The sequence below is a fragment of the Zeus faber genome, assembly GCF_960531495.2.
Source record: "Zeus faber genome assembly, chromosome: 5".
Lineage (NCBI taxonomy): Eukaryota > Metazoa > Chordata > Actinopteri > Zeiformes > Zeidae > Zeus > Zeus faber.
The window spans coordinates 37,655,075-37,677,180 of NC_137192.1; the positions used below are offsets into that span (position 1 = coordinate 37,655,075).

A 22,106-nucleotide genomic window follows, 5' to 3' on the forward strand; every position below is an offset into this window, starting at 1 on the left:
TCCACGGATTCAAACCACAGCGTAATCTCGTTCTGTAGTATCGTTCGTTGGTCTCGCGGTATTTGGATCGCTATCGCGTGTTCACACGAGCAGCGTCCGCCATTTTGCTCCGGCGGCGCAGAGAGCGGAGCCGACACTTTGAGACTAAAACCCTGAATCTGCTCTGGGACTGACCGCAGGTAACGGCTAACATGTTGAAAGCACCGCATTGACTCGGTTTTAACCACATTAACATCGATTCTGGACGATTCGACCGCGATAAATAAGAACTGTCGCCGTTTCGGCCTGGCAGGTAGTTATCTGTTAGCTATAGTGATGGAAGGTTCGACTCTTTTCTCAGAGTCGGTTCCTCACGAGTGACTCAGTAAAATGAGTCGTTCTGTTGGGTTTCGACTTAATCGTCAGTGATTATTTGCAGTTTGTGAATAGAAAATTGAGCGGGTCCTTGGGGACCGGCAGATTCAGTTAATCCAGATCCAGACCTGGTGGATACAGATCCCGACTCTGTGGATCCGGATCAGGACTCTGTGAATCCGGATCCCGAACTTTTACATCATCATTTAGCAGACACTTTTGTCCGAAGCCACTTCCAATTATTTATACACCGATGGGCCCGGTCATCAGGCGCAATAAGGGTATCTTGATCTATATCTCTATTTAGAATTTAGAATCTTGAATCTTAGTATCTTGCACAAGAGACTTCAGCATGCTACCAAGAGGACCCGGGATCGAACCTACTCAGTGGATCCAGATCCAGACTCGGAGGATCCAGATTGGACTTGGTTAATCCAGATCCAGACTCACTGTCCTGCTCTCACCCTCCTTCCTGTCTCTTCCTCAGATCCAGCAGGATCATGGCTGACGATCTGGACATAGAGGCGATGCTGGAGGCTCCGTTCCGGAAGGTGGGTACAACCTGTTGGGTAATGCTAATACCCTTACTGTTGGTAAAGCAGCATAATGCCATAGATCGTAAACTAGACTAATGTTGAGCTCGGTCCAGCTAGCTCATGTTGCTTGTTTGAATGTTGTGATGTCATACTGCTGCTGACATTCCTTTCCAGACCATGACGAATAAACGCCCATCTATCTCTCTTTGTAGACTTGCCTAACGATTTCTCACCTCTACTCCCCTGAATGCCAGTGTGATCTGTCACAAACATGAAGGTAGTAAAAAGCCCCCATCATGTATTGCTGTACTGTGGTCTCCATGGTAACATGACTGTGGTTCCCTGGGTAACGAAACTGCTGCCCTGGATTGCCCCCCCACCCCCCGAAGACAAGTGCAGAGGATTCTGGGAATAAACTAATAAATACAAGAATATCCGTTAAGCCCCAAGTGCATGGAGTGGCGGGAGCTGCCAGTTGGGTCTGTGTTGAAAGTTAAAGGCCAGCACACTGCATGCTTCTCTGTAGCCCAGACTTTTATTTTGACACGCAGCCAGAACCTCAGACAACTACCTGTTTGGTGTCATGTATAGTTCTACAGACACACATTGGTACAATCTATGTCGTAAGGACAACAGTGTTGGCACCTGTAACCATAGAAACCACCAGCTGACCAGGCCCAGCCCCTAGGACACTCGGTGTCCGCTCTAGAGAGTAAACTACCCATCAGTAGCCAGCTAGGTGAATTGGGGTGGGAACAGGAAGTGACTAAGCCGTATGACTCCCTGTTTGCTTCAGGGTCTGAAGAACTCCACGAGGACCCCACCCCACTGCCGAAGCTCCCAGCTGGGTCGTGGCCGGACTCTGTCCTGGGACTGACTCTGTCCTGGGAAACTGACCCGGAGGACTGACTCTGACCCGGGGCTCTGACTCTGACCCGGGGCTCTGACTCTGACCCGGGGCCCTGACTCTGACCCGGGGCCCTGACTCTGGACCACACTAAGACCCCCATCCCTCTTAGCGCCCCAACAGAGTGTCTTAAATAATAAAAAGTATTAAATATTTATATTCTCTTTTGCCCCCACCCCCACCCCCCTCCCACCTGACCACGTGACTCCTCATGCTGTTCTCTATCGACCCCCCCCTCCCCTGCTTAGGAGGATGCCAAGGCCTTGAGCCCTGCCCGGCAGGAGGAGGCCAGCAAGAAGTAAGCCTGTCTGTCTGCCTGTCTCACTGTTTGTCTGCCTGTCTGTCCCTCTCCTGGTGCCATGTATGTAAGAAAGGAGAGGTAGAGCGGGGGTGGAGAGGAGGAAGGAGAAGTGGAGAAGTGAGAGGTGGAGTGGGGGTCGAGAGCTGGAAGGAGCTGGGGTGGTGGGGGGGTGAAATAGGGATGGGTATGATTTCGTGTTTTTTCTAATACCGTCGCTAAAATGTTACTTTTAAGTTGGTACCGGTGCCTAAATGGTGACATACCGATACTTTTTAGATTTAAAGTGGGGGTAAAAAAACATTAAAGAAGGTTTTTTGTTTTGTTATTTTTTTCAAACGCGAAGAAATTGAACAATATATTAATTAATCAATAATAAATAAAACCTTAGTCAACTACAATTATTTAACAGTAACAAGAACAGAAGAACAATCTTTATTTGTCACACAGCACACCACACTACAACACATGCACACACACACACACACGCGCACATGCTTTGGATGGTGGCCGGTGAAATGAGGCCTCTGCGTTTAACCCATCCTGGCTTGTCCTTCCTCCGGGGGCACAGCCAGGAGCAGTGGGCAGCGTACGTGGACGCGCCCGGGGACCAGGTGATGAGTGTCCATCGCTGGTCAGATGATGATGTGTGCATGTTTTTGGAGGGGGTCCTTACTAACAATACTATAAATAAATAGATAAATAAAAGCAAAATAAATAAAAAGTGCAAACTTTTTGCAAAATAATTTTACTTAAACAGTTGTTTTGCCCAAATAAAAGCATGCCTGCTTCTCTGGCAAAATATGACTCCTCTCCTGACATCGTCAGCATTTACTACTTGTTGTGACATTCTAGTTATTAAAGGTTTTTATATGAACTAACCCCATTTGTCTGTTAGTACTTTTCATATACTTTTCACATGTTAGCAAATAACTGACAGTTTGTATGAACAGGATGTAGCGGTAGTGAAAACTTTTACGACCCGCCTCTTTTATCTGATTGGCTAAGCGACCATCATGTGACATTGACGAACGCCGCTGCGGTTTCGTTATCGACCAAAAGTAAAGAAGGTGAGTCGCACGGGAGAGGAGAGCGGCAACGTATCGTACAGAGGATTTCAAGTGGCGCATTCCAAACGGTAATGTTTAGCGGAGGTGCGTGGCGGTTTCGGAGCGCAGGAGGGTGGATATTTCGGTCTGCACCTCAGACATGGCACCGAAATCTGTTGCGATTCAAATTCGGTCCAGTAGATACTGGTCATATAGGAACCGGTGCCATAGCGGTACCTAATGTCTACCCAACCCTAGAAATGAGATGGGTGTGGAACAGGAGGTAACCTCAGGCTGAGGGGTCTTATATGAACAGCATGCAAACCAAAGTTGAGTTGAGTCGCTGGGTGGCGTACCACACAAAGGTCTCTTTCTCACCTCGCTCCTCATCTGGATCAGAGTGAAATTTATACCTTTTTAGTTTGTTTTCTATTTGGTCCGATTGGGTTTCACGCTCCCCGGGACCAGCACAGCCCACTGACATATGGCTGTTGCTTTAACAGATTGCATTGCGGGTAATGGGTGGCCCAGTTTGCACATAGCTTGAGGCGGTAGAGATTGATCGACTACGATAGATAGAGATTGCTAGGAAAGCCGACACTTGTTGCATGCTGCTATTTTATTCTAAAATCTAGGTGTGTCTACTTCCTGTTGTCCACAGAGTCCTGCCTCACAGTGTCTCTGTGGAAAGAAATCACTGTGTGTGGAAGTTCCCAATGCGAGCCAGTAGGTGGGACGGACCAGGGCTTGAAATGTAAAAAAAATTCCTGCTACCCATAATGCATAGCGTATTTGGTTCACTTTCTGCAATTTGGTCAAATCAGGGTAGAGTTGTTTTTCTCACCGTAAGCGAACTGCACTAGGGTTTGCTTGGAACCGACCTGAACCACCTCTCTCGATGTTCTGGGACCAGTGCGTTCAAACCTGCCCAAAGGAACTGCACCGAGGGGGGAACTGCACTACGGTTCCATTTCGAACGGACTAAACTGCAGATGTGAAAGCGCCCTAAGGCTTTGTGAAGGATGTGGTTCTCAGGAACCATGAGGCCCTTCCACAGTTTGGTGGTACTGCAGAGAGGCCAGTGGCACTACTGTCCGTACACTCCTAGTCCTGGAACCATCTGATCCATGGAAAGGTCTAGTTCTGTACCGCAGAAGGATTCTTGACACTGGCGCACTTGAAGGCTAGCAATGTCCTAACTGGCTGCTGTCTGTGCGATAACAGGAAGAAGCGCAGCAGGAGTCGAGACAGGAAGCGCAGCAAGAGCAGAGACAGGAAGCGCAGCAGGAGCAGGAAGCGCAGCCGGGAACGTCGCAGGAGCCGCAGCCGGGAGCGCCGCCGCAGCCGCTCCAGGAGCAAGGAGAGGAGCGGCCGGTACCGAGAGCACCACAAGAACACCTTGTAAGTACTTCAGTGGTAAAGTGTTTTATGCTCCGCCTCCAAACCAAGCAGCTGCAGAGTTTCTTCATCATGTGAAAAACAAAGATAAGACATGGACGGTAGAGGACATGTGACCCGGTTACACTGAGTGTTGATTGGTCCAAATTAGATAGCGGGAAAAGGAAAAGTCGACAGAAGCGACTTGTTTAGGATCAGAAAACACAAGAAGGCACTCCAAGCATAGACGACAAAACCTAGAACACCTCATTCCACAAACCGGTACTAACACATTGTGCCAATAGTGTCTGTCTGTCTGATCTATCTTTCTCTCTCACTCTCTAGTCGTAAAAGGTCTCGCAGTAGAAGTCCTTTCAAGAAAGAAAAGAGTCCTGTGAGGTGAGACCACTAACTAGAACCACTTGAGCCTTTAACTAGAAGTGTGCCTCAGCACAGTGTACAGAGTGCTGTGCGTACTGAGTACTAAGTGTACGGAGTGCTGGGCGTACTGAGTGCTAAGTGTACTGAGTGCTGTGTACTTGTATCTCAGACAGCCCATAGACAGCCTGTCCCCAGAGGAGCGTGATGCCCGCACAGTGTTCTGTATGCAGCTGGCCGCCAGGATCCGACCCCGTGACCTGGAGGACTTCTTCTCTGCTGTGGGGAAGGTAACCTCCCCCTGGCTAGCCGTGGAGGGGCGTGGTTATGCCATTGAGCTGCATGTGGGTGTTCCTGTCGGCTGACGACATTCTGTGCGGCAGGTGCGGGACGTGCGCATGATCTCGGACAGGAACTCGCGCAGGTCAAAGGGCATCGCCTACATTGAGTTCGTCGAAGCAAATTCTGTTCCTCTGGCCATCGGCCTGTCCGGACAAAGGCTGCTGGGAGTCCCCATCATAGTACAGGCCTCCCAGGTACCACATATAGTACTACACTCAGTACCTCAGAAATACTGTCTTCTAGGGGTGTCACGATTCTAAATTGAAAATTGATCGAAGTGAGCTTTTGCGTTTTTGTTTTTTTTTAAATCGCAAGCAGGTTTGCAATTTTTCATGATTTTTTTGTGAGTAATATTGTCCGACATGGTCGCCATAATGGGGCGGTCGAGATTCGCTAGTAAACAAATGCAGTGTGCGGCGGAGGGTGCGGGCCCCTCCATGGAGTCGACTGCAGTTCACCGGCTCCCAAACCGCTTTCATGGAATTTGGTTTGGAATTGGGAGAGCTGCAGTCGGCTTCACGGAGGATCCGCTGTGCTACATCCTTCAACGCACACTGCACCCGCCCACCTCACTCTAGGGCTGCAGGAACGGAAATAGAATATTACAAAAAATAACAATAAAGTTCAATATAAGTTCATCCTGTTAGTTGCACAGTGAACACACATTAGAAAGAAATAATCCCACAAATGGTGTGCAAAGTCTGGTGTTTCACTGTGTGTACAAGGGTGCACCTTTGACCAGGATGTCCAGTCATTCCACATATGTGGAGATGAAAGTGGGAAACAAACCCGAGCATCACTGAGGGAATGTTATCTAGTGCAGAGGTTCCCAACCTGTATGTGAGAACGCGGGTAGGGTTTTTTCAGGAGTGATCTGCGATCTCCTCTCAGCAGAGCAGCAGCAGGAAATGGAGTAAATTAAATATATCGAGAGTTTTTAAAGGTTAATACATTTGAATATTAAAAATAATAAACCATCCAAATTTGAATGGGCTTATAGAGGAATATCTGCAGCCCTCCCAGCCGATCTTGACCACTCCAACATGGCAGACGCACAAACGTGAAAGTAGTGTAAAAAGTAACTTAATGTTTATTATTCTAAAGTCTAGTTTTGATAAAGCTCGTAACTGTTTAGGCATGTTTAAATATTCTCATAGTTGTGTTACTATTCAAATAAGTTTCCAATTGAGAAACAAATGCTTTTCTTTACAAATCAAGACACGATTGTCTAACAATGGCATAGCCGTCAGTGCTGGGAAAAAATGTTTAACTCAAAATTCAAATCTTGACCTTCAAATCGAAAATCAAATCGAATCATGGATTTGGAGAATCATGACACCTCTACTGACTACATTCTATAATTTTGTAATACTGAAGTAGTACTTTACAGTATATTGTCCCACTGTGGTGTAAACAGGCAGAGAAGAACCGCGCAGCAGCGCTAGCGAACAACCTGCAGAAGGGAAGTGCAGGACCCATGAGGCTCTATGTGGGATCGCTGCATTTTAACATCACTGAAGAAATGCTGCGAGGGATATTTGAACCTTTTGGAAGGGTGGGTACCTGTCTGTCTGTAGCCCTTTGTCCGTCTGCAGCCCTCTGTCTGTCTGTGGAGCCCTGTCCGTCTGTGGAGCCCTGTCCGTCTGTGGAGCCCTGTGGAGCCCTGTGGAGCCCTGTCCATCTGTGGAGCCCTGTCCGTCTGTGGAGCCCTGTCTGTTTGTAGCCCCCTGTCCGTCTGTAGCCCTCTGTCTGTTTGTCCCAGAGAGGACATCAACACAACTTGTGCAGCAGCGCTACCTTTAGCCCAGACTCACAATACCTCCAAAAACAACAACACAAATGTAGATTGGTCTGGAAATTTTCAGGAGCCCTCAAGGATCCAAGAGTGTACAGAGTTGGTCCGTAGTTCCATGGCATTGTTCCTCCTGCATCTGAGGTTTCATTCTGATCTGGATCCTCCTTTTACAGTATCAGGAGAAGGAGCAGTGGGACCTCACCCTCTGGTCCCTTTTAACAATTTGGACCACCATCCCAGTCTTTTCCACTGTGTAGTTTCTACCTCATTGACTTCCAACGGAGAGATGGTTCTGATCCCCAGAACACTGCCTCCTTCACCATGGGGTGTAGCAGTCAGGTTTAGGAGTTCCTCTAAGTGCCCCTTTCCCCCCTGATCCGTTGGATTGTCCACCACCAACCTCTCTGAGGCCCATAGTCCTTCTTCCTGGTCTCTGGGATATTCCCACAGCAGAACCTTCATTGCGGTTGCAGTCCGTTTAGTTCCTTCTGCTTCTGTCTGGGTTCCAGGGGGTTAGCCGGCTCAAAGGCTTGTCGGCTTGCTTATTTGATATGCTTAATTGAATGTTGGTACACCTAGACTCATCTAGCAGAGAAAATCCCCCTCCAACATCCTAAGCTTGGAGAAAGTCAGATAATGGGGGAGAACGGCGGTTGCTGGTTAACTGCACCCCAACCACGCCTCCACTATCCGTCATTGTCTGTCAGTGGGGTAGTCAGCTAACCCTCAGGAAACTAACTTGCACGGCCGACGTGTTTCTATTGCTAAATGTACATTAAAATTAACTTTAATCGCAAACGTGAGCATTATAAAATGTGGAAATGTATGTCTTGTATTATGGGCTTAAGCCTAATGTATTAAGCCAAAATGTATATTAAGTTTTTAAGCCAATAGACATAGGCAAAGATCTAATCTCAAATACCAGCACAATTGTGATGTAATTAATGACATAGAATTTAGGCTTGGGCAGATTTACGATTATACGTCTATTGACGATCGACTCCATTGATCCCTATTGACATTGATGACAGAGGTTTTGATTGATATGTTTTTATCTGTGGTGTAAGTGCAGTTTACCATATGTTGAAACTGGAGGCTCAGAGCTGTACAGTAACCACTGGTGATGAGGGGTCTCATTTCCCCTTAACAGTCCCACACAGAGACTTTGAGGGGCAGGTGTTCAAAGAAAAATAAAAGGCACATGGACCCCCAGCTCTGGTTGTAGATACTACACACTACACAGACACTACACACACACTGTACTACAACAACACCCGATAAGATAAGCACCGAAGGGTCCATGGCCCCTCCTCGCGTACCTGCTGCTCAATATGCTGATATTGTGATTATACTACAGTAATATTTAATATAATCTCCTCCAGAAAGATTTTGATTTATTTCATTTCATTTTCCATGACTTTTGTGTAAATACTTTACTTGTAAATAATAAATCCTGCACTTCTGGAACGGTGAGACCGCATTTGCCACATTACATTACGTTCTATGCATGCGAACCTTACTGCGTGCATGCGCGTGCCCCCGGTAAAATCGTATTTTGCCAATTGCTGCCCCCTCAGCGATCGGCCGGGACCATTATATATGATATGAATAGAACAGGATAAAATAAGATAGAACGAGTCACTATCAGTGAAAGTTTATCTTGTTCATTTATTTTGCGCCATTTGAGTCCACTGTTACAATATCAACTGATCTTTAAACCTTTTCAATGCCCACAGCCACTGTGCAACGGTCATCGTCCTCCTTGTCCTCGTCAGAACACAAACTGTTGTTGAAACCCAGATCAGAGATCTTTTTTTTTTTTCAAGAGATTCAAGATTCAAGATGTTTTATTTGTCACATACATATACATACTTTCATACATATATGCAGTGAAATGTAATGCAACGCACCCGGTGATAACACACTATGTCCTAGGAAAAAAAGAAATAAAAGTAAAGAATTCCTTTCTAATAGACCGACTAACTGACTCCTAAAACGTAATACAGTAAGTTGAATACTTATAGAATAAGATAAAAATATATAGAATAAAATACAATAAAAATAAAATGGAATAGATAGAGGAAATATGCCTATGTATATACAGATATGTGCAATTAAAGTGGCATGTGAATTAAAGTGGCATGTGAATGTGAATAGTGTGAGGTAGTGTTTGGGATAATACAGCACAGTATACAACAGTACGGCGGCGCAATACGGCATCATGAACAACCCTGAACAGTGATACAGTATGCGGTACAGTATGCTACATACAGTACAGTAGGTAGTGGAGCCTAGTGCATGGCTCAGTTAGGACCCCTGGTGAGGTCAGCATTGACAGTTCTAATGGCTTGAGGGAAGAAACTCCGTCTCAGTTTCTCTGTTCTCGCTGTGTGACTGCGGAGGCGCTTGCCTGACCGCAGCAGCTGAAACAGTCCGTTGTTGGGGTGATGAGGATCCTTCATGATCCTGCAGCTCTGCTACTACACCTCCTGGTGTATAGCTCCTGCAAGGGGGGGAGGGTAGTTCCAGTGGTACGTTCAGCTGAATGCACCACCCTCTGCAGGGCCCGCCTGTCCTGAGCAGTACAGCTCCCAAACCAGGCAGTGATGTTGCCTGTCAGGATGCTCTCCACTACTCCAGAGTAGAAGGACTTGAGGATCCTCACCGAGACCCGGAATTTCCTCAGCTGCCTGAGGTGGTAGAGACGCTGCCTCGCCTTTCTCACCAGAGTGTCCGTGTGTACAGTCCATGTTAAGTCCTCTGTGTTGTGGACTCCCAGATATCTGAAGCTGCTCACCCTATCGACAGAAGTCCCATTAATCCACAAGGGCGCGTGCGTCCTCGATTGTGATCCACGCCTAAAGTCCACAATCAGCTCCTTGGTTTTGCTGACGTTCAGGTGTAGGCTGTTGTCCTGGCACCAGAGTGACAGGTCAGCCACCTCCTCGCGGTAGGCCTTCTCATCGCAGTCGGTGATCAGGCCCACGACCACGGTGTCGTCAGCAAACTTGATGATGGTGTTGGAGCTGGACCTGGCCACACAGTCATGTGTGTACAGGGAGTACAGTAGGGGGCTGAGGAGGCAGCCCTGGGGGGATCCTGTATTCAGGGTGAGGGAGCTGGACATGTACTTCCCCACCTTGACCACCTGGGGGCGGCCTGTGAGGAAGTCCAGGATCCAGGTGCACAGCGGACCATTCAATCCGAGCTCCTTCAGCTTGACAGCCAGTCTGGTGGGGACTATGGTGTTGAAAGCTGAACTATAATCGATGAACAGCATTCTCACATAGGCCCCCTTCTGGCCATCCAGGTGCGTGAGCGTGGTGTGCAATACCTGGGAGACCGCGTCATCCGTGGATCTGTTCTGCCGGTACGCGAACTGCAACGGGTCCAAGGTGCGGGGAAGGGAGGCGCAGATGTAATCCTTAATCAGCCTCTCCAAACACTTCATGACCACCGAGGTGAGGGCCACCGGACGGTAGTCATTCAGGCAGGAAGGAGAGGCGATCTTCGGCACAGGAACGACGGTGGACCTCTTGAAGCAGGACGGGACCACTGATTCAGCCAGGGAGATGTTGAATATTCTAGTGAACACCGGAGCTAGCTGGTTAGCACAGGTCTTCAGTACTCGCCCAGATATGCCATCTGGGCCCGCAGCTTTCCTGGTGTTCACCCGCATCAAAGCCCTCCTGACCTCTTGCACGGACACTGAGAGTGCGCGCTCATCCCCAGCAGTGTAACACCAATTAGCCGGTGAGCTGGCGGTGTTGCTGCCAGACTCGAACCGCGCATAAAAGGAGTTCAGTTGTATAGTTGGTTGGCTTGTCGTTGTCTTCGCCATCTTCAGATTCACAATCTTGAGTTATTGCAACTATGCATCATCATCCATGATGAACGAGTCCGTAAATTCTCCATTGTCGATAGTTCTACGGGCAGCTGCAATATAGTGATCGTTTATGGGAAGGGTTTCACCTGAAACTCTGGAACAACCAAAGATGCTAATTGATCACCACGGCCAAACAATGCTCCCCATACCCGAGACATGAGACTATAACAGGCCTACTTAGTATTTAGTGATCCTAAAACTGCTGCCTGTTATATTGAGTTCTTCAACATTTAAACTTTCATAATATAAAAAAAACAACTTTGGCATTGATTTGCGGGCCGATGCGTTAGCCAACTTGGTGCAACCTATGCCAGAAACTGTCACATATCAAAATCTGACTTATTTGCAATAAGAGATGTAGATGTAAATGTGATTGATTGAAATTTGAATTCACTGTAACCTAACAAAAAGCTGGTTGGGTTCAGCTCGGTCGTCACCTTATGTTGTTGCGGCGCAGTAGCAGACAGCAAATGTTGTAGTAATCCATCCAATGAGTTATTTCCCGAAGCCAGCTCAACCTTCCACCTTGTTTGTTTACACTTGCTCCCACGTGGAGATAATGTAAAGCACCATGACCGTCAAGCAGTTCTGCCACTAATTCGGGACATAGTAATAGAAACAGTATAAAACAAATATGTGCGATAGTCATTTCTCTATCGTCTTAAGTGATGTACTGTATATGGTCATATCGCACAGCCCTAGTTGCATCTGGTTCCTGCTTCCATTATGAAGAAAAGAGTCCTCAGCCTCCTTGAGGATGTCACTCGGCAAAGTGTGTGTGTGTGTGTGTGTGTGTGTCTGTGTGTGTCTGTGTCTCTAATGTGTGTGTGTGTGTGTGTCTAATGTGTGTGCGCAGATTGAAAGCATCCAGCTGATGATGGACAGTGAGACAGGACGCTCTAAAGGCTACGGCTTCATCACTGTAAGTACCCTCCTCTTCCTCACTGTAAGTACCTATATCTTTATTATAATACCCTCTTCATCACTGTACCCTCAGGTAGACGAGGGGGCGGGGCCTGAAGCCTGATAGTCCAGATGTAGAAAGTGTAATAATCCCCAATTGTGTAATAATTAGGGCTCCATCCCATTCCACAATCGGGGATCCAGCTCGCTTTTGATATTGTTAGGGGAAAATTCTCTGAATTTTGAAATCTAAGTCTATATGAAACAGGAGAACAACAGAAGCTACGAATCCGAACCCGTCTTGTTTGAACCGGTATCTCACAAACATCTCTGATGGAAGTTTCCTCCAAATTGATCCACATACGGAGCAGATATCAGTGAAATAAAACTAAAAAATTTGACGGAAATCACAGACACGGTCCAATGCATTCAACGCCAAAATATGTCCAACCCAGATAAAAGTATCTGGAACACAGCAATGACATAAGCTACGAAGCTACAAACACAATTGAGGTGTCGTTTGAACCGGTACGTCACAAACATCTGGTGGTTTAATTTTTAACCAAATCGATCCACATACAGCGCAGATTTAAGTGAAAAAACAAACAAAGTGGACCCTAAGTATTCAGCTGGTCCTGCTTAACTGACTTGCCACAAATCTAACTAGATGAAATGAAGACGCTTAAGGACGTCATCATATTATTTACTGTCAATTATATTTATAGTAAGACGCTTTATAATGTCATCATATTATTCACTATTAATGATATTTACAGTAAGACCCTTAATGACATCATATTATTGACTATAAATGTTCAGGTTCTGGTTCCGAATGTACATTGGACCATGTCCAGTGTGCGGTGTAGACTGTCACTCTGAAGTGGTTAAAGATTACAAACTATACATTTACGTTATATTTAGGTACTTTTTTTACCTGGTAGATGTCTGGATCTGTTGGATTGATATTTTATGTCTTTGGTCCTATAACTTTGCCGGATTCATGAAAAAATACAAAAATTAAGTTATCCACAAAAACTCATAACCACGTCGAGTAGAATCCACTTAAATGTACGTCTGAGTGATGCGCTCAAGATCCAGGGAGGCATCAGAAAAATAGAAGTCGTGAAATGCTAATTCATCATCATCATCATCATCATCAGGTCTCTTGCTCGGCGACGGGGGCGACACCATGCGTAGAGCCAATCAGTTTCACAAATCTTCTCCATTTGGGTCGGTCCAGTGCTAGGGACTCAGCTTCAACAAGCGACAGGTCCATTGGGTGTAGGTCCCTAGTGACGGCATCAATCCATCGGGTGCGGGGGGCACCGCGAGGGCGTTTCCACCCGGCAGCTTTAGGTTGGAAGTGGAGGATAGAGTGAGTAGGGTGATCCGAGGGGAGCCTTTTGACATGGCCGTACCAGCGCATCCGACGCTGGATCCGATGTTGGAAACCCTATCTTGCCATTTTATCCCCTCTATTTAGCGCAGTGCTCTGGTGTCAAAGCCATCGATTCTGGCAGCCAGGTTTCTGCTCCGTAGAGGAGGATGTGCGATAATTACTTACAGAAATACCATAAGGTTTTTTTTATTTCATGGAAACAAACATATTAAATCGAATTTAAATGTAATCCACAAAAAAGTTGCTAAAATTAAGTAATTACTATCGTAAATGTACATAAATACGTAAACCTGCATAAATACGTCATCGTTGACACACACGAGACACAACGTCAGCTCCCGTCACTGAGACGGCACATGTACTTACACACAACAATGTCAGTTATAACAATGACACGGTTTGGTTTAAAGTTAAAATAAACGGTTGCTTTAAAGAAACTTCATGTATAAACAGTTTCTACAGATATACTGTACGTAGCAGATTTAAATGAAAAGACAAAGTGTTCAGTCTTGACAAGTTCTTTCATAATAATTCTCATGACAAATTAATGTTAAAGTTCCATAAATGTTGTCTGCATTATAATAAAGACAAGTCATCTAACTGAATTTTACAATTGTAGATTAACAGAAAAAATACAATGAAGTACTAATTTCATAAACATAATAAATCAATGTTAGTTTTAATAACATGTATTTATTATTATTATTGTTGTTCAAAATTGAAGAACTTTTGACGTTACATTGAAACCAGTCACTTTGTGACATCTTGAACCAACGTTATAGAAATCCACAGATCGTCTCTGAATGGTCGTAAAAATTGACAAATTGTAACTCATGCCACACTGCACAGAATCCGGAGAACTGTAATACATATCTAACACGACTGAACTGGACCCCGTGTATTGCTGCCTGCAGCTATATTTATTATTATTATTGTGAGAACGATGACGCATGTCCCAGACTGTTGGAAACACATTGAATTTAATCCCAGGAGAGTTTGATTCATATTCCTATCAGACTATATTCTTGTCACATTGTCTAAGATATTATTGTTATTGAATGATCAGATGTATATTCCTTGGAATGATCAGCTGGTTCCAGCTGCTCAGAGCTGCTTTCTGCTTCTCATCCACCAGTCAGTGTACTCTACGTGTACTCTGTATACTGTAAGTTTGCAGATGCAGAGTGTGCTAAGAAGGCCCTGGAGCAGCTGAACGGCTTCGAACTGGCTGGGCGGCCGATGAAGGTCGGTCATGTGACTGAGAGGACGGATGGCAACACGGCGTCGTCCTTCCTGGACAGCGACGAGCTGGAGCGCACCGGGATCGACCTGGGGACCACAGGGAGGCTGCAACTAATGGCTAGGCTAGCTGAGGGTCAGTGCACTGGTTAAACAAGGAGGCTACAGCTAATGGCTAGGCTATTGGAAGTGGGTTCAACATGTGTTGTGTATACTGTGTGCTGCAGGTACTGGTCTCCAGATCCCCCCAGCGGCCCAGCAGGCTCTGCAGATGAGTGGAGCCATTGCTATTGGAGCGATGGCTGCAGTATCAGGTACAACCCAGTACTACACAGTACGAGGTTTGGGCGATGCAAAAGTTAAATCGGCGGTGATCGCTGATTGACAATTCTATTGTGAAGCGCACATAGAACATAATGGAATGCGGCAAATGCCGTCTCCCCGTTACAGAAGTGCAGGATTTATTATTTATTACTAAAGTTGTAAAGTTGTTCTGGCCCAGGGCCAGTAAGGAAGGCGTGTGTTTTCAGGACACGCGAGCAGACCCGGCAACACGCGCACTAAGCGCAGCAGACTGGACACAATACGGCGGCAGAACGCATAAGTACAGACGTTCAGGACTCTCCCCCTGTTTACCAGGGAGAGTATGATTTTCCCTTGGCCCAGGAGCCACCTTTTTTGTTTAAAACTGTAATAAATAGACGCCAGCCGGCACTGTTTTGCCTTCACCTGCCTCCCCTTCCTCATTCCCTGGCCCAGGGCCATGTGGAGGCCATTGGCGTACAGTCAACTCATTGTCATGTTCAAGAAACCAGTTTGAGATGATTTGAGCTTTGTGACGTGGTGCATTATCCTGCTGGAAGTAGCCATCAGAAGATGGGTACACTGTGCTCATTAAGGGATGGACATGCTCAGCAACAATATTCAGGTACGCTGTGGCCTTTAAACCATGCTCAATTGGTACTTAGACTTACACACAAAGTTTGCCAAGAAAATATCCCCCACACCATTACACCACCACCACCATCCTGAACCGTTGATACAAGGCAGGATGGATCCAAGCTTTCATGTTGTTTACCCCAACTATCTGAATGTGGCAGCTGAAATGGAGACTCATGAGACCAGGCAACGTTTTTACAATCTTCTATTGTCCATTATTAGTCCCTGTACCAATCGTAGCTTCAGTTTCCTGTTGTGAGCTGACAGGAGCGGCACCCGGTGTGGTCTTCTGCTGCTGTAGCTCATCTGCGTCAAGGTTCCACGTGTTGTGCCTTCACAGATGCTGTTCTGCAAACCTTGGTTGTAACCGGTGCTTATTTGAGTGACTGTTTCCTTTCTATCGTCTGGAACCAGTCTGCCCGTTCTCCTCTGACCTCTGACCTCAACCGGGCATTTTCGTCCACACAACTGCCGCTCACTGGATGTTTTCTCTTTTTGGGACCGTTCTCTCTAAACTCCAGAGATGGTTGTGTGTGTGAAAAAATCCCAGTAGGTCAGCAGTTTCTGAAATACTCAGACCAGCCCGTCTGGCACCAACAACCATGCCACGTTCAAAGTCACTTAAATCCCCTTTCTTCCCCGTTCTGATGCTGGGTTTCAACTTCAGCAAGTCATCCTCACTATGTCTACATGCCTCAATGCAATGAGCTGCTGCCATGTGATTGGCTCATTAGCTGTTTGTGATAACCATTTGAACATGTGTACCTAATAAAGGTGTGTGTGTGTGTGTGTGTGTGTGTGTGTGTGTGTGTGTGATACATACGGTCATACATATACGCAGTGAAATGTCATGACACCCAGTGTGTGTGATTACAAAGCGGCATCATACAAACTGTAGAGGGCGGTGAAGGATGCTAAATATACAATGGAAGTGGAGCTACAGATGGAGCAACAAGACACCAGACGCTTGTGGCAAGGGCTACGGACTATTACTAACTACAAGAGGGGCCCCTCCCCAGCCATAAGTGTGGATGCCTCCCTAGCCAACGAACTGAACTCCTTTTATGTGCGGTTTGAGTTTCGCAACACCGCTAGCTCGCCAGCTAATTGGAATTACACTGCTGGGGATGAGTGCGCACTCTCAATGTCCGAGCATGACATCAGGAGTGCTTTGATGCATTTGAACACCAGGAGAGCTGTGGGCCTAGATGGCATATTTGGGCAAGTACTGAAGAACTGTGCTTACCAGCTAGCCCCAGTGTTCACTAGGATATTCAACACCTCCCTGGCCGAGTCAGTGGTCCCGACTGTCCAGTGGCCCTCACGTCGGTGGTCATGATGTGCTTCGAGAGGCTGATTAAGGATTACATCTGCGCCTCCCTCCCTCACCTTGGACCCACTGCAGCTTGCGTACTGACCTAACAGATCCACAGACGATGCGGTCTCCCAGGTACTGCCCACCACCCTCACACACCTTGATGGCTGGAAGGGGGCCCATGAGAGATTGCGGTTCATCGAATACAGTTCAGCTTTCATTACATTACATTTACATTTAGTCATTTAGCAGACGCTTTTATCCAAAGCGACTTACAATTGTTCAAACACCGACGGACGCAGCCATCAGGAGCAATTAGGGGTTAAGTGTCTTGCTCAAGGACACTACAGCATGCTAGCAGGAGGAGCCTGGGATCGAACCAGCAACCTTTGGATCACTAGACCACCAGCTCTACCTCCTGAGCTACCATCCCCTTTCAATACCATAGTCCCCACCAGACTGGCTGGTGGTAAGCTAAGTCTGAACACTCCACTGTGAGCCTGGATCCTGGACTTCCTTTCAGCCATGTCCCAGGTGGTTAGGGTGGGGAGGCACACGTCCAGCTCCCTCACCCTGAACACAAGGATCCCCCCCAGGGCTGCGTCCCCAGCCCCCTACTGTACTCCCTGTACACACATGACTGTGTGGCCAGGACCAGCTCCAACACCATCGACAAGTTTGCTGACGACAGCGTAGTGGTGGGCCTGATCAACAACGACGATGAGAAGGTCTACCCTGAGGAGGTGGCTGACCGGTCACTCTGGTGCCAGGACAACAGCCTCCTCCTGAACGTCAGCAAAACTAAGGAGCTGATTGTGGACTTTAGGAGAGGATTACAACCGAGGACTCATGCACTGTTGGTGATTCATGGGACTTCTGTTGACAGGGTGAGCAGCTTCAAGGATGGATTTAAAACGTCACAGAGGATTTAAAACAGACAAGACAGCGCCTTACCCACCTCAGGCAGCTGAAGAAATTCCGGGTCTCTGTGAGGATCCTCAAGTCCTTCTACTGTGGAGCAGTGGAGAGCATCCTGACAGGCAACATCACTGCCTGGTTTGCGAACTGTACTGCTCAGGACAGGCGGGCCCTGCAGAGGGTGCTGCGTTCAGCCCAACGTACCACTGGAACTACCCTCCCCACAGGACTTATACACCAGGAGGTGTAGTAGCAGAAACAGAAGAAACAGTCTTTATTCATCACGCCTTCCGGGGGCACAGCCAGGAGCAGTGGGCAGCATACGTGGACGCGCCTGGGGACCAGGTGATAAATGTGCATGTTTTTGGTGGGGGTCCTTACTGACGTGAGGTGGAGGAAACACCATGTGAGCACGGGGAGAACATGCAAACTCCACACAGAAAGGCTCCTATTTGGGAGATAACCCACCGGAGCACGGTGCCAACAGCGCCCCAGGCGGGAATCGAACCCAGGACCTTCTTGCTGTGAGGCAGCAGTGCAATGCCTGCCTGCTGCCTCACGTTCTGCCTACCAGCAGAACTGCAGGATCACGAAGGATCCTCATCACCCCAACAACGGACTGTTCCAGCTGCTGTGGTGGAGCAAGAGCCTCCACAGTCACACAGCGAGAACAGAGACTGAGACAGAGTTTCTTCCCACAAGCCATAAGGACTGTTAACGCTGAACTCACCAGGGGTCCTACTGCATTACTGTACCTTATACATTGAAATTGTGTACTGTGCTGTGCAGTGTTACTGTATTGCTGTGTCATACTGTTTCATACTTTATATCTCAACACACACTACCTCTCTTTATTCACATGCCACTTTACTGCACATATCTGTGTATACATAAGTCTATTCCTCTTATTTTCTGTTTTGTACCCCCACTCAGTATATTACATTTTAACTCTTATTTTATTCTAACTGTATTATGTTTTAGGAATCAGTTAGTTAGGTAGTAATTAGTTTAGCTATTGTGTCAGTTACTACTTATTGTGCATAATCTCTGGGTGCGTTGCAATGTCATTTAACTACATATATGTATGATGGTATGTATATGTATGTGACAAATAAACATGTTGAATCACAGGACACCTTCAGAGGTCTTGTGGAGTCCCTGCTTTGACGGGTCATAGTTGTTTTGGTTGCACGAGGGGGAGCTATATAATATAAGTGGTTATTAGTGGTGCTTTTAATGTTGTGGCTAATCAGTATATATCGTATGTTGTATATTATATATAGTATCACATCAATGTTGTTTTATCTTTGTGCAGCCGCCATGAACCAGAACGTTCTGAATCCTCTGCACATCAATTCGGCAGCAATGAACCTCCCATCCCAACCACTGGCCACACACTGCTTCCAGCTGGCCAACATGTTCAACCCTACCAGGTACTGACAGGAAGTGATGTAAGCAGTGGTGCTGAGATAAAGGTGTAGCATGTGGAGAATGAGAAGAGGAGCAAGGAGCGTTCCCTGTGGAACACCTAGTGTGATGTAGGAGGGTGACAAGACCGTGGTGTTCACTCAGAACCACTCGTTTGGGAATCCACCATCACGACCAGGAATTGACCCCCACATCTCCCTTTCCACCTCTCCCCCTTTCCCCCAGTGAGGAGGCTCCAGGTTGGGACGTCGACATCCAACACGATGTGATTGAAGAATGTAACCAACATGGAGGCGTCGTCCACATCTACGTGGACAAAAACTCTGCTGAGGTACTGCTACACACAGTACCACTGTAGTACACCCAGTACTCTTGCTAATACTGTACTCTAGTGTTATACACACAGTACTACTAGATACTGCAGTAGTCTTAAATGCATTGTACTTCTAGATAGTGGAGTAGTGTACACATTGTACTAGTACTACTACATGATGCTCAGTGTTGTTTTACTTGCCAGGGAAACGTCTACGTTAAATGTCCCACAATTCCTGCTGCCATGGCGGCCGTCAATGCTCTGCATGGAAGATACTTTGCTGGTAAGACATCCCATAATGCACCTGGACCACAGGCATCCCATAATGCAACCTAACCAGATGATGGTTAGGTTGCATTGCACTCCCTTGTACAACAGACTAACTTAGTACTAATTACCCGGATAATACTAGATGGTAGAAAAGGAGCTCCAGGTGATAGTTAGCTTGTCAGCTGTTTAGCAGACTAGTAAGCACTAAACCAGTGTGCTCCAGGGAAGATGATCAGCTAGTTAGCTTGTTGGTAGACTAGTTAGCACTAACCAGGATGTGTTCCAGGGATGATGATCAGCTTATTAGTAGTCTAGTTCGGACTAACTGGTCTGTTCCAGGGAAGATTATCAGCTGGTTAATCGACTAGTTAGCACTAGCCAGTCAATGTTCCAGGGAAGATTATCAGCTTGTTAGCTGGTAAGCAGACTAGTTAGCACTAACCAGTCCTTGTTCCAGGCAGGATTATCAGCTAGTTGACTGGTAAGCAGACTAGTGAGCACTAACCAGTCTGTGTTCCAGGGAAGATGATCAGCTAGTTGACTGGTAAGCAGACTAGTGAGCACTAACCAGTCTGTGTTCCAGGGAAGATGATCAGCTAGTTAACTGGTTAGCAAACTAGTGAGCACTAACCAGTCTGTGTTCCAGGGAAGATGATCAGCTAGTTAACTGGTCAGCAAACTAGTGAGCACTAACCAGCCTGTGTTCCAGGGAAGATGATCAGCTAGTTAACTGGTTAGCAAACTAGTGAGCACTAACCAGTCTGTGTTCCAGGGAAGATGATCAGCTAGTTAACTGGTCAGCAAACTAGTGAGCACTAACCAGCCTGTGTTCCAGGGAAGATGATCAGCTAGTTAACTGGTTAGCAAACTAGTGAGCACTAACCAGTCTGTGTTCCAGGGAAGATGATCAGCTAGTTAACTGGTCAGCAAACTAGTGAGCACTAACCAGCCTGTGTTCCAGGGAAGATGATCAGCTAGTTAACTGGTCAGCAAACTAGTGAGCACTAACCAGCCTGTGTTCCAGGGAAGATGATCAGCTAGTTAACTGGTCAGCAAACTAGTGAGCACTAACCAGCCTGTGTTCCAGGGAAGATGATCACGGCCGCCTATGTTCCGCTGCCGACATATCACAACCTTTTTCCCGACTCTGTGACGGCCATGCAGCTGCTGACTCCGCCCCCTCGTCGGTGATGTCACCACCCCTTGCCCTCTGATTGGACGATGGACTTTCTGTTCCACTTTTTCTTCACTCTGATTGGTTGTTATGTTGAGAGAAGAGGAAGTAGCTCCTTTCCTCTTCCTGTTGAGATGTTTTGAACCCAACAGTTTTTGTTTTTGTAAAGTTACGGGATCCTATCGCTGTTTGGTCAGAACCACTCCCTGTTTTGTAAATCTACTTCCTGTTTTGTAATCTACTTCCTGTCGCCAGGGAAGCGCGTTGAGCTCCGTGAGCTGTGGAAGGTTCCGTCGCCATGTCGCTATTTAACTATCTGTTTTCTAATCAAGATCTGGTTTTGTAATATTCTTGATTAAATTTTATTTTAAATTTGCCTGCGTTTGTGACGTCATTGTGATAACCTCCTGACGCAGGTGGACATCCTGCCAAGTTGGCAGACATTTTTAAACAGGCTATTTAGTTGGAGGCACTCGGTTCCCCGTCTGGTTTGTGATTTAAATAAAATTTGGATGAAGAGGAAACATTGAAATGATTCTTCACCAAATGGAAACCAACAGCAGAATGCCACTTCTCGCCTGAACAGGAGCTTATGGATCAAATGAATGAGCCACGTCCTTATGATGAAAATAGAATGTTAGAATATAGAGTGATAATACCTTCCCTGTTTATTACCTAGAACTAGTCAACTTTATTTATGTACAAACGCTCTTCTAATGCTGCATTAGGGCACAGGACAGGGGGGGGGGACTTTTAACTGAACTGCCAACCCACAGATACAAGCCAACACAGCTCATTAAAGGCCGAAGTGCTAGTGCTGTGATACTAGTACTAATATGTGTGACAGAGACAAGGTTGTGTATTTTCTTTGCAAATTATAAAAATGGACCTTCTGACTCAACTTCCTCCTGATACGTTCACAGCGCAGCCATCTTGTCTCTGACTGCTGCTAAACTCCTGCGGATATGGTTGATGGCACCGTTTTAGACATTTATAATATTAAATATAAATACATTAGAATACCATTATAAATATCATTCGAATACTATTACATGTATTATGGTATAATATTAAAATACCATAAACATCTGAATACTGTTAGTAATATTAAAATATGATTATTAATATCATTAGAATACTATAATAAACATTAGAATTCTGTTAGTAATATTAGAATACCGTTATAAATATCATTAGAATACTATTACAAGTATTACAATATGATTATAAATATCATTAGAATACTATAAACATTAGAATACTGTTAGTAATATTAGAATATGATT

At 46.2% G+C, this 22,106-nt stretch overlaps 1 protein-coding gene across 3 annotated transcripts; it reads left to right on the top strand.

Annotated features, from left to right (window-relative positions):
• Nucleotides 1-116: 116 nt before the first annotated feature.
• Nucleotides 117-21,196, top strand: LOC307230389 (RNA-binding protein 39-like). Of its 3 annotated transcripts, none has more exons than XM_080000733.1 (15): nucleotides 117-179; nucleotides 842-905; nucleotides 2,046-2,095; nucleotides 4,369-4,545; nucleotides 4,867-4,920; nucleotides 5,072-5,189; nucleotides 5,283-5,435; nucleotides 6,659-6,796; nucleotides 11,779-11,844; nucleotides 14,395-14,599; nucleotides 14,691-14,777; nucleotides 18,951-19,068; nucleotides 19,289-19,394; nucleotides 19,581-19,659; nucleotides 20,734-21,196. In XM_080000733.1, exons 2-15 carry the CDS (start codon nucleotides 855-857, stop codon nucleotides 20,835-20,837), a joined length of 1,506 nt encoding a protein of 501 aa, XP_079856859.1. In that variant the 5' UTR covers nucleotides 117-179; nucleotides 842-854; the 3' UTR covers nucleotides 20,838-21,196. The 3 variants fall into 3 exon arrangements, with proteins under 3 accessions (XP_079856859.1, XP_079856860.1, XP_079856861.1); XM_080000734.1 differs by lacking the exon at nucleotides 117-179 and adding an exon at nucleotides 530-635; XM_080000735.1 differs by lacking the exon at nucleotides 117-179 and adding an exon at nucleotides 1,103-1,167 and having other exon boundaries at nucleotides 856-905.
• Nucleotides 21,197-22,106: the final 910 nt, after the last annotated feature.